This window comes from Rattus norvegicus, chromosome 4, assembly GCF_036323735.1.
Source record: "Rattus norvegicus strain BN/NHsdMcwi chromosome 4, GRCr8, whole genome shotgun sequence".
NCBI classification, from domain to species: Eukaryota; Metazoa; Chordata; class Mammalia; order Rodentia; family Muridae; genus Rattus; species Rattus norvegicus.
In genome coordinates, this window is record NC_086022.1 from 105,955,265 (window position 1) to 105,967,450 (window position 12,186).

The window sequence follows — 12,186 nt, forward strand, 5'->3', positions numbered from 1 at the left end:
GAGATGGCTGCATGGTTAAGAGTGCTTGCAGACAACCAGAGTTGGGTTTGTAGCACCCACACTGGGCAGTTTACGACCACCCATAAATTCACTTCAAAGGGAACTGGCGCCCTCTTCTGGCCTCCACAGGCACCTGCATGCACATGATGCACATGAACTTGTGCAGGGATACACACACATAAATAACAACAAAAGGCAACACTTCTCTGAGAACCCCACATCCGTGCTGTTAAGTGTGTCTTACTTTATAGTGAGCTCTTTCCCTTAACCCATGTGCTGAAGCTGATATTCAAGTATCTTCAAAGGTGTTGTGGTCCACACCTGTAATCTCAGTACTCAGGAGGCAGACAAGAGGCAGGCAAATCTCTGGGTTCAAGGGCAACCTGGTCTACGGATTGGGTTCTAGGACAGCCAGAGATTTTACACACACACACACACACACACACACACACACACACACACACACACACACACACCTCAAAAAAAAAAAAAAAACCAAACAAACAAAAACAAAAAAAACTGCACTGTTGGGGTTGGGGATTTGGCTCAGAGGTAGAGCGCTTGCCTAGCAACTGCAAGGCCCTGGGTTCGGTCCCCAGCTCCGAAAAACAAAAAAACAAAAAAACTGCACTGTCACTATAAAGGAACAACACAACTGAACATGTCAAGAAGCACAATTTCCTAGGCAGACAGGCATAAAAGGAGGAAGGTTTGAATGTATTCTTCAATGCTCAGTTTAGAGAATTTTCTACTGTATTCTGCATCTCAAAATCTACATATGGGGCTGGAGAGATTGCTCAGCAGTTAAGAGCACTAGCTGCTCTTCCAGATGTTCAATTCCCAGCACCCATACGACAGCTCACAACTGTCTATAACTCCATTTCCAGGGGATTTGGTGCACTCACACACACACACACACACACACACACACACACACACACACACACATGCTGGCAAAACACTAATACACATAAAATAAATTTTTAAAAAATCCACTGACTTTGTTTGTTCGCATAGTATTGGTGATTAAACCTTGGACTTCTGCCCTGTCAGGCAAGTGCTCACTACTAAGATACATCACCAAGACTTTCCTCATCCTTTTCACATCACTCACCTATTAATAGTATCCAAGTATGGACAGTGACGACTCCTCCGGTCTTCAGAATCCACTCGGCCATTCTTTGCTGAAAAGAAATCCATCACAGGCTTTAAAATGGGAAACTTGTGCTGGAAAATAACTCAGTGGTAGAACACTTAACTAGCACAGGCAGGATTTGCTCCAGCACCATAAATGGACGACAGGAGGCTCTCCTCAAATCACAGGTACAAAACAAATAAACAAAACAAAAATCACAGGAATGGGAAAGTTTGATCACTAAGATTGGGAAAGTCTGATCACTGAGATTGGGAAAGTCTGATCACTGAGATTGGGAAAGTCTGATCACTGAGATTGGGAAAGTTTGATCACTAAGATTAGGAAAGTTTGATCACTGAGATTGGGAAAGTTTTTGATCACTGAGATTGGGAAAGTCTGATCACTGAGAGTAAGATGAGCTTGTACTTTTCATTTAGTGACAACATTTAAAAAAAAAAGGCCACTAATGACATAAGTTACAAACCAAGAGTAGATCTATTACATATATAACCAACAAAAGATTAACTTATATATTACATAAAGGAATCCAGGCGAGTGAGATGGCTTAGTAAGGGGCTTGCCACCAACCCAACTATCTGGATTCACTCCCTGGGACATACAGGGTAGGAAGAAAGAATTGACTCCCACAAGTTGCCCACATGTATACCATGGTATGTGCATACAGGTATAGTGGTGCACACAATTAATCCTAACCCTTGAGAGGATAGGCTAGGTGAAATCCCTAAGTCTACAGAAAAAGTTCCAGACAGCCAGGGCTATTTATTAAGAGCCTGCCTAAATAAATAAATAAATATCAAATAGGCATGAAAGTTATCATGAAATATATCACAAGTACTAAGATAGTCTAAACATCCTTAAATCTACCATTAGTCCAAGAACTGTGATGGATTCTGAGAGTTAATCCTAATGTGCTAACTCTAAAGTTAGCTCTAATGTGTTAGCTTGCTACAGCTTCATGGATGCTGACAGAAGGCACACGATCACAGACTAAACCAAAGAGTCTATTAAAGCGACTAACAATATCCAATTATATGACATCTTTGCCAGATCCTAGAGTTAAGTCCCACACTAGAACAGAAAAAGAGCCAGTGCTCACAGTGGGTTACATTATAGAAGATCCCTGCCCTTAAGGGAATTATACCTTCATGTGACCTTACTCCCTTTTGCTCTATGGAATAATACAATCTGTCTCCCAAGGCTGTTCATTACATCAACATCCTTTACAAGACAACATAGAAATCCCATGCAAAACCCAGGAGAAACAGAAGCGTCTCTGAACTATTCAACTGATACAAAGTCACTACTTTAGTCGGGTGCACTCGACTAACAGCCTTGTTCCAGAAATTACAACCTGGCTCTGAATCTTAGGAATTTTGAAGGGAAATAGAAAACGGTGAGGGGAACACCTGTACAACTATCAGCAGAGCACCTGACTCACATGAGCCATTCAATAACGGGAAGAAGCTGTGGTGTATGGTGACAACGTTTAAGTTTAGAATTGTCTTCATTTGAAGGCAGTCCAGTCTAGATTCAAACCCATGCAAGGAGGCGGTAGGAAGGAAAAGTAAAATGCAGATGAAAACTGGGCATCTCAGATCTCAGGAAAGGGAGGCAAAGTACCAGGAATCTAAGATCATCTCTGGTTACAGCTTCACGTTTCTGAGACCTGTCTCAAAAAGTAGGAGGAGAGAGAAGAAAGCAGGCAAAAGGGGAGGTCGCGCCCGGCCCGGCCCCGCGCACCTCGCACCTCCCGCTCGGGCTCCGAGTCCTCGTCGGCCTCACGCTCACGCTTCACCCGCACAACCGGGAGCACGGGCGCCGGGACCTCTCGCGGAGTCGGCTCGGCCTCCCGCTTCACGCGGACCGGACTACCCCGGGAGCTCGCCGCCTCGGGCTCCTTCTCGCGGTCTCGCTCCTTCTTGATGCGACCCGAGCTACCTCGAGACTCGGACTCGCGCTTCCCACGGGTAGAACCATGAGACTGCCGCTTGGACCGGCTAGACATCGCCACCACCGGTTAGGAGCTTCCGCGCCGGCGCCGCGCACGGGAGGCAAGCAGCCAATCAAGAGCCGAGCTAGCTTCAGAAGCACAGCTCGCTACGAGTCGCTGTGAGGGACAGTACAAGCTTATAAAACGTTATAGGTGCTGCTGGCCCAAATGAGATAGTTTTGAACATATTGTGTCCTTTATCCATCTTCTCTTCACAGCTTAAATAGAACCTTTCATAGGCTACGTTGACTGTAGGAAAAACGAAGCTAGCATTCAACCCGAGATATCTTCAGGATAGTTTGTGTCTCGAAACGACAATCCACAGATGTCCCCATGATCAGGGACTGATGACCTAAACAGAAAAAAAATCAGTATTTCTCCTTCATTCAGGCTTGTACCTTGGAACTTCAATTAGTAACATATTTAAAGGGCTCTTGAAATAAGGAGTTTGCAAATACTCTACGCATTTATTGTTTAGCTAATAAAACTTCAAATTCAGCTTTACCACGGAGTCATGCCTTAGACCTTGCCTATTTGAACAGTTCCATCGAGGTATAATTGATATACAGGACAGTACACGTTTGATGTGTCTAATTTGCTAAATTTCGATGTGTGAACACTTACAGCTCCATTGTCATAATCAAGAGAAGAACTCCGGAAATGTCCTTGTGCCCATGTGGAATCCCACCCAAACCAAAATAGTGACTACATTTCCTAGAGTTTTGTTTTTGTTTTAAGATTTATTTATTATATATGAACATGATGTAGCTGTCTTCAGCACATCAGAAAAGGACATCAGATCCCATTACAGATGGTTGTGAGCCACCATGTGGTTGCTGGGAATTGAACTCAGGACCTCTGGAAGAGCAGTCAGTTCTCTTAACTGCTCAGCCATCTCATCTCTCCAGCCCCTTCCTGGATTTTATGCTCAAGTATGAGTTGGTTTTTCCTCTTTCTAACCAGGTCTCATTCACATCTGGTGTAAGATAGTCTGTTCCTTTACTTTCATTATAATATCCCATCAAACAGATGTACTAGACTTTGTCACTGCTCTAATGACAGGTTTCTGATTTTGACATTTTAAACTGAAGATTTGAAAAACTATACACGTAGGCTGCGGCAAAAAGAATCCCAAAGTTTAAGGTCAACTGAGCTACATAGTTAGTTCAAGACTATCTTAGGCTACATACCAAAAAGAAAGAAAGAAGAAAAGGCTATTCATTATTAGACCCTCCTATGGCCTTGGTTCCTGCCATGGACAGTTAAGCAAGTGGTCTGGGCTCTAGCACTGCAACCCCAATATGGCTGAAATAGGGTCTGGGTATGAGTGGGGAAAACTTGCATACCTGAGCACTTGTCTGCCTCATTGCCTATTAGAGATAGATGTTTTTAGTATGTCCACTAATAAGCAAACAAACGGAGGAGATTAGTTTAGTCGGTGAGAATGCTTACTGCCAAGTATGAGTTCAAATCCCCAGCACCTATGTAAAAAGCCTACAGTGGACATAGCCTAGCCCTTTGGGAAGTGGAGATAGGAGGACCACTAGGGCTTGGTGGCTGTCAGCTTAACTACAGGTTGAGTGAGAAGTCCTATCTCAAAGGAACAGGAAGGGAATACAGACCAGAGCACCTGGTGTCCTCTAGCCTACACACATTACAAACACAAAAATAAGGACACTTAGGCACAGTTGGATTAAAGCGTCAACCAAATGGCATATATAACATTTTTTTTAATTTGCCATAAAGAAATGATGTCATTTGCAGGAAAGTGGTGAACCTAGAGATGTTAAGCGAATTCAATATAATTTGGAAAGATGAATCACAAATATTGAATTCTTTCCGATATGAAGGACCTAGACGCGTCTGTGTGTGTGTGTGTGTGTGTGTGTGTAGAACTATAGGAGGCAAGGAAGGGGTCTAAAGGAGAGAAGATGCAGCAAAGATGATGGAGATAACAAAATATAACTTTCTCGTGAGCAGAATCTAGCTTTAAAGATAGGAGCAAAGCAAATACACGCAACACATATACACACACATATTTGATCTCATAATGAAGCTTATTGTACTAAAGAATGGAGTTTTTAACGGGCTAGAAAAGAAAGCCAACATCTCTAAACTAATAGAGTGCACGTTCGGTATTCTTGGATGACTCGAACTTTTAAAATAATTTCTTGGCATCTGAATATAATCCTTCTTTCGTGTAGATAACATTACAAAGAAAGCGATCTTCCAGCTCTAACAGTGATCAACAGATGAGGGTTCTCAAGTTTCGAAAGCGTCAACACTCCGCGGCACCCGCCCCTACGCAACCGGAAAAAAGGGCATCGGAGCCGGAAGTCGAGGTCCGCGACCGGAAGTCTTGATCCGCTGCCGGCGGCCTGAATTACCCGGCCGTTGTGGCGGTTGCGGCGGTTCTGTACCCAGGATCCGAATGGAGGCGGCACGGGACCCAGGCCCGGGGTTGTGCTGCAAGCCCGGCGGGCGTCTGGACATGAGCCACGGCTTCGTACACCATATCCGTCGGAACCAGATCGCTCGGTACCGCCCCGCCCCAGGCCCGGCCCGGCCCGATTCGGCCGGGTGACAGCGCCTGACTCCCGCTCGGCTCCCCGCAGGGACGACTACGACAAGAAGGTGAAGCAGGCGGCCAAGGAGAAGGCGAGGAGGCGCCACACGCCCGCGCCCACGCGGCCCCGCAAGCCAGACCTACAGGTGTACCTGCCGCGCCACCGAGGTGAGCAGCCGCCAGCTCGCGGCCCCGCCCCTAGGGCAAGCCCCTCTTCTTTGCGTCAGGGCTCCTGCTCACCCGGCCCTTACCGAGGCCACTGCATCAACGTCAGCGACCCCACTTCTCCGCTCCAAGGCCAGTGACCCCAGTTAAACAGCACTGTTACATAAGGTACCTGGGACCCGGCCAGGAATCGCTGTCCACCAGTGTGGTCTGTCATGCTGTGTTTTAATATTTCTGCCACCTGGAAGAGAGAACGTCTGGCTGAGATTAAAAACAAAAACAAACAAACAAAAAAAAAAAACCTGAACAACAACAACAGAAAAAACGACCAGTACATAAAATGAAGTGACCCCAGTAAATGGCCTTTTGTCGGGTTTCCTGTGACCATGAGCTCACGTTTACTAACAACTAACATATGACACCAAGTTTTGGGGCTATTGTTTACAGAGGGTTTAGATCTTGAGTACATTGACTCATTGAACCCATAAGACACCATTAAGCTGAGAACTAGTATGTCTGTTTTACTATCCAAAGAGGTGAATAAGTTGACCAACATCTCAGGTAGTAAATGGCAGAGCCTGGATTTGAACTGAGGCAGAGCTCTGTCCATCCTTTGAGCAACTTCCAGTGATATTTGCAAGAGACATGTTCATCTTGTTCTTAACTTTCTAGTGTAATTATGCTAGAGAGAGAGAGAAAGAGAAGTTAAAATCCTGATTGACAGCTCCCCTAACACACACACACACACACACACACAGTGCACACACATACCCACCCAGGGTCTGTTGGAAGCTTGGAGGCTTTCTTGGTGTTGTTTTTCTGATAGTTTCTGTGGGCAGGGGTTTTAGCAGCATCCCCCTCTTCCCTCTCATTCTGGTTTGCCCTTACAGATGGCTCTACCCACCCAGTGAACCCAGACTGTGAGGAGTCCAGTGAGAGCAGCAGTAGTGGAAACTCTGAGCTGGAGCCTCCTGGTCGCCAGCTCTTCTGTTTAGAATATGAAGCGGACAGTGGAGAGGTCACATCAGTTATTGTATATCAGGTACGCCTTCCGGAAACAGCTGCATCTTGACGGTCCTGGGCCATGATGGAAACTACCACTAGTTCCTGAGCCGCTGTTAATCTCAGGGCCAGTGGAAAACGTGTCTTCCTGTCAGGTATTCTCAGCACAGAGATTCCTAATTGGGGGAACAGGGAAAACTTGTGACCCGCAGTTGAGAATCACTGTTACAGGGGATTCCTGAGAAATGACAAGCCTTAAGCCAAACAGTTCTGTGAGAATGCTGTCTAGGAATAGGGCAGCACTTTTCTGAGAGACCAGGCTCTGAGCTTCCTGACTCTTCCTCCACGTAGGACGATGATCCCGGAAGGGTGAGTGAGGAAGTATCAGCACACACACCTCTGGATCCAGCCATGCGAGAGGCCCTCAGATTGCGCATCCAGGAGGAACTTGCAAAGCGCCAGAGCCGACACTGATGGGGTTGAAGGGCAGGATTCACTGCACTTGGCAGAATTTTGCCCAAGGAGCTCACCTCTAGTTTGGGGGGTGCCAGGATGAATCCATGTGATCTTCAGGGATAATGTCCTCCTCTAAGCTGCTGTATCCACAAGGGTCTTGCAGGACCACATCCGACCTACCTCTCAGCAGCTATTCTCTCTTATCTCATCTAACCTAACATTCTGGAATTTTGGCTTTGGCTAACGGTGTTTTGGGGGCAGAGACTTCAGGGAGAGCCAGGCTTTCTGAAGCCTTTGCCCGTGTGCTGTTGTCTTGGTGAGGTTATTTGTCAGGCTCCTTCGTGTTTCTGCTTTCTTCCACTCATCTTTCCCCAGGCCTGTTTTCAGTCATCACTTTTCGTTTCTCCTAGCTTTCTGCCTTGGGTAGAGTCCATTTCTACCCCCCCCCCCCACCCGCAACATGACTGTTTTTCTGCCACTCAGGAATTTAGAAGTGGGGCTTCTGGAAGCCTGCCTTCCTTGACAAGTTCTCCAAGTAATTCTGATGCCAATAAAACAGGAGAGCTTTGGTTTTGAGGCCTATTTGGAAACACATCTCCTTCCCCTTCTGTGGCCTTCCCAAGCTACTCATGCCTCACTGCTTTGCACTGTCTGTGTAGACTGCATAGGAGACCCAGGAAGAAGGTGCTGTGCTAAGTTGCTGTCCTTTGTTGAAAACCTGTCCTGCTAAGCATGGGTGGCACATGCCTTTAATCCCGGTACTCAGGAGGTAGAGACAGGTGGATCTCTGTGAGTTCAAGGCCAGCCTGGTCTACATACCAGCACATCTAGTGGCAGGACAGACAGTGGTAGAAAGAACCTATCTCAAAACAACAACAACAACAAGAAAGGTTTAAAAAAGTAAAACCTGCCTTGGCTAGGCTTACCAAATTCACCTCCTAGCTGTGAACAGACTACCTTCTGCTCAGACTAAAGGGGAATTATCAAAGCAGATGCTCCAATTGTGGTTTAGCAATCTTGAGTTATTGAAGTTGGGAGAGTTGACAATAGCTATAATTGTCCTGAGGTGGGAGGGCCCCAGTTTCAAAAAGGAGTTGAGAAGAACATCATCAAGAAAGTGAAATGACCCTTTCTCTGCTCCATGCTTTCTTCTCTCATACCTCCCAAGAATATGTCTGAGCATGATGACGCACGCTTTAACCTTACCAGCATGGAAGAGGCCAGAGTATGAGACTGCCTAAGTTAAAGACCAACCTGAGCTGTCTCGAGAGAAAACTAAGTAAATGTACCTTAGGTCCTTTGGGTAAAGATCCCCAGACAGAGCATTTTTCCAGCAGGGGACATGTTTTCCAACACTAGCTTAGGCTAACTAAGGTCTGAAGTCCATAAGACATCCTGTGCACGGGAATTCAGGGCTACCTAAGACTTCTGACATACGAGCCTAACTTCAGCAACCTGAAACATGAGTCATAAAACAGCCCACAGCCGAACCTCCTACCCCGGGCGTTTGTCTTCTAGGGTCTCAAGATCATTCTAACTGTAGGAGTTCAGTAGCTTGTCTCTTCTGGGACACCTGGGGTCCCTGCTGTGTTTTATCCCCTTCTGCTGAAAACATGTAATGTAGCGGGCATCGGCTTTATGCATTAAAAGAGTGACTCACAGCTTGCTGTGCCAGAGCTCTGGGGCATTGGGTGAGGTGGTGAGTTAGAAGGGCCTAGTCCAGAAGTAGCTGGGGACCTGAATGCTCTAGACCAGGAGAGCTGGTCCCAGAGCTCAGTGCCTTAAGCTTGAGTCCTGATCTCAGTCTGCTGTCAGGGAAACGCCTTCACCCAGTACTTGTGCACTAGTGCTGAAAGTGCCTGTGGCCTTACTTGGTTAGATACCATCCAGAGCCTTCGGGGTGAAGGAGGGTCTGCCACACTCCATGCTCTTCATCCTCCAGTTAATCAGTCCATATTCTGACTTAAAACACAGGATTCACTGGAACTCTGGCTGGACAAAGAACATTGGAATCTCTTTGGGGTCTGTGTTCTTAGAGCTATGCTTCCTATATCCTGATTCTGTTATTGTACACCTGTTAAAAACACCTGAAGAAGAATCTGAGGACCAGCACCTACAAATTTGCCGTTATTCCCACTTCTTGATGAAGGACAAAATAGATACAGTGTTCTGTAGAGGCCGTTCATGTGTTCATATGGTCCTCACAAAGACCCTGCGCAGAAAGGAGACGGATGGAAACTTCTCTAAGCTCCTTTTCCAGAAGCACTTTGCTTATCAGTATGTATGAAAGATTTTCTAGCTAAGAAAGCACTCTTGATTCTTAGCTAATTTGTCCTGTATGACTACCTAAAGCCCCAGACTTGTGCCCAAATGAAATGGTCATTCTGAGCCAGCCTGTGAGAGCTGATATTTTCTAGGCACCCCTAAAATGTCTCTTAGGGGCCACCCTCAGCCTTATGGCATAGCTTTGTTGCTCTGCTGGCCTATTCTGGGGTCCGTAGTAATGTCCAGTTTACTTGGCAACCCTGCTTCCAGATGCTTCTCTTACCTATTTCAAAATTCACAGGCCATAGTGAGTTCTCAGAACTGCCCAATGTTACAGCACAGCATGCCATAGGCAGGACTTAACAGCAAACTGCCCCAGAATCAACATTCATTTGAGTAGATAAGTTCTTAACTGTCTTTTTTGGGGGAAGGGGGTATGGGGTCAGGAGGCTGAGCCAGGTATGATGGTACATGCTGGTAATCCCAGCATTTGAAAGGCTGAGATAAAAGGATTGCCCTATAGCCAGGCATAGTGGCACATACCATTAATCCCAGCACTTGGGAGGCAGAGATAAGGTCTCCTGAGGCCAGCCTTATCTACAAAGCAAGTTCAGGACAGCTACAAGTACATAGAGAAACCCTGTCTCAAACCCTACCCCGATTATTTAAGAAAAAAAAAAGACTGCTATGAGTTCGATGCCAGCGTGAGCTACATAAACCTTGTATCAAACAAAAAGTCTCATTCCCATTCTCTATGGAATGTTTTTTCCCCTTAGTTCTTAACTAGAGTTAAGCCTGTATTTTACAGTTTTGTGATTCCTGGACCAAGTGTGTATTATTCATGAGAGAGAGAATTGGTTTTTGCAAGGGGGTTTGTGCTGTGCAAGAATAAATGATAAAGCCGGGGTTGTAGCCCCCTGGCAAGCGTGACTCTGAAGAGTGCAAAGAAGGGAAAAATGTAAAAGTGTATACGATGAGAGTAAAGTGTATGCTGGCTGCAGTCTAGCCAGCAGGTGTGGATCTAGAGGAAATGTGAAAGAACATTCCATCTCTCTGGTCGTGGGTGTACTGCCAACTGGAGAGCAGCCCAGATAGGTGGAAGCTCTTTGGGGTGGTGAGTGTCCAACCTGCTGTGTTTAACAAGACCTGTGTCAGGGTGGTGCTTCCTAGATAACTCAAATTTAAGTGAGACCCTCATATAAGGACAGATGACTTTTCTGCCTCTGAGCCTTTGGGAATCTCATATGCAATGCTGGCAGTTGTTTGAAACCTTACTCTTGAATGCCCACCCTGTCCCTGCCGAGCTGTTGGTGCCAGCCCAAATTTCCTTGGTGTTAGAGTGTGGCTAGAAGTGAAAACCTTCCTAGTTAGGGGTTCCTCCCTTCCCAGAGCAAACAGAGCAAGAGGTTGGGAATGGTGGGGAACAGCTCAAGAGATGAAGACAGAAGGATCACTGTCCATTTGAGAGTAGCCTAAGCCACACAGCAAACTTCCAAGTGTCCTGGCTATGTCATGGTGCTAAATGTGGAAAAAGCCATGCATTCTTTTCTCATTCCCAGTGTTTCTGTATAAATAAAATGAATTATGCAAAGTGTTTGAAAATCATGGAAGGTACTTTTTAAACCAATAAACTATTTTTACAGCACTGTTTTTGCCAAAAGTTGTGAAATCACTTGTGTACCTGGGGGGAAGGGAAGTTAAGTGCCTGCCCTAAAGTCGCTGTGCTACCCAGTCAGCACTGGGACTCTCTCCTCTTGGTGTACTGACTATTTTAAGAGCTGTTCTGGTTGGAGTGTAACAGCTAGACTCATGTAACATGAGGGTTGAAATTAAAGACATCTGGTCCTGCTTTGTCCTCTCAGGCAGCTTCCTTCTTCAGGTGTCCACAAACAGCCTGGGCTTCATCGGGACCTGTATCTTGAGTATTTGTTTTAGGGATTATTCAAGCTGACATAGTAAACCTAAAGTGCCTGCAGCAACACAGCTCTGCAGTTCTGGTCACCTAACATGTTAGAAGAGTCAGTAGGGTTCTTGAGCAACCTTCCAAGACCTTTCCCTGGTGATGAGATAAAGGCACAAACCCATCTCAGTAGGCTACAGTGAGTGTAGCTAAGTGGCATACCAACATAGGTCTGTACGGCAGTACTAAGGCAGAGGCAGGATGAAAGTCAAAAGGTAAAGACTAAGCTGAGCTTGGTGGAGTACACCTTTAATCCCAGCACTGGGGAAGCCAGACAAATCTCGAGTACAAAGCCAGCCTGAGGTATGTAGTCTCATAAAATATATATATTTGAGCCAAATCAGGGAGTTCCAACCACAGGACTACATGGTCCCTATCTTGAGGGAAAGAAAACAGGCTAACCAGGTGTGTTGCTACCTGTCTTTAATCCTAGGACTCTGGAGGCTAAAGCCAGAAGGATCATTAGTCTGATGTTAGTCTGAATTATACAATAGGACACTACCCCCTCCCCCAATATAGCTTTCAATGATGGTTCACAGCCTCACTTAAACATAAGAAAAAAGGCACCTGGTTAGTTGGAATGTAGTGGGACAGGAAGATACTCTGTTACTGAGAAATTCACCTTT

The 12,186-nt window shown here is 45.9% G+C and overlaps 2 protein-coding genes across 6 annotated transcripts in view; one reads left to right on the forward strand and one right to left on the reverse strand.

Annotated features, from left to right (window-relative positions):
• The window catches only part of Usp39 (ubiquitin specific peptidase 39), a 32,412-nt gene extending 23,125 nt beyond the window's left edge, over positions 1 to 9,287 (reverse strand). For 2 of the 3 annotated variants that reach the window (NM_001106597.2, NM_001398741.1), the window contains exons 1-4: positions 9,207 to 9,287; positions 6,050 to 6,118; positions 2,897 to 3,498; positions 1,115 to 1,184 (exon numbers count right to left, since the gene is read on the reverse strand). In NM_001106597.2, the coding sequence (NP_001100067.1) occupies positions 1,115 to 1,184; positions 2,897 to 3,161 (335 nt within the window). In that variant the 5' untranslated portion in view covers positions 3,162 to 3,498; positions 6,050 to 6,118; positions 9,207 to 9,287. Of the gene's footprint in view, positions 1 to 1,114; positions 1,185 to 2,896; positions 3,499 to 6,049; positions 6,119 to 6,652; positions 6,784 to 9,206 lie in introns of those variants that run through there. The other variant, XM_063285778.1, reaches the window with a different exon arrangement.
• On the forward strand, positions 5,279 to 11,245 carry C4h2orf68 (similar to human chromosome 2 open reading frame 68). Of its 3 annotated transcripts, none has more exons than XM_006236685.5 (4): positions 5,288 to 5,684; positions 5,762 to 5,880; positions 6,768 to 6,919; positions 9,310 to 11,245. In XM_006236685.5, exons 1-4 carry the CDS (start codon positions 5,578 to 5,580, stop codon positions 9,391 to 9,393), a joined length of 462 nt encoding a protein of 153 aa, XP_006236747.1. In that variant the 5' UTR covers positions 5,288 to 5,577; the 3' UTR covers positions 9,394 to 11,245. The 3 variants fall into 3 exon arrangements, with proteins under 3 accessions (XP_038964636.1, XP_006236747.1, NP_001406453.1); NM_001419524.1 differs by having other exon boundaries at positions 5,509 to 5,684; positions 7,231 to 11,245; XM_039108708.2 differs by lacking the exon at positions 9,310 to 11,245 and having other exon boundaries at positions 5,279 to 5,684; positions 5,762 to 6,045; positions 6,768 to 6,900.
• The last annotated feature ends 941 nt before the right edge of the window (positions 11,246 to 12,186 follow it).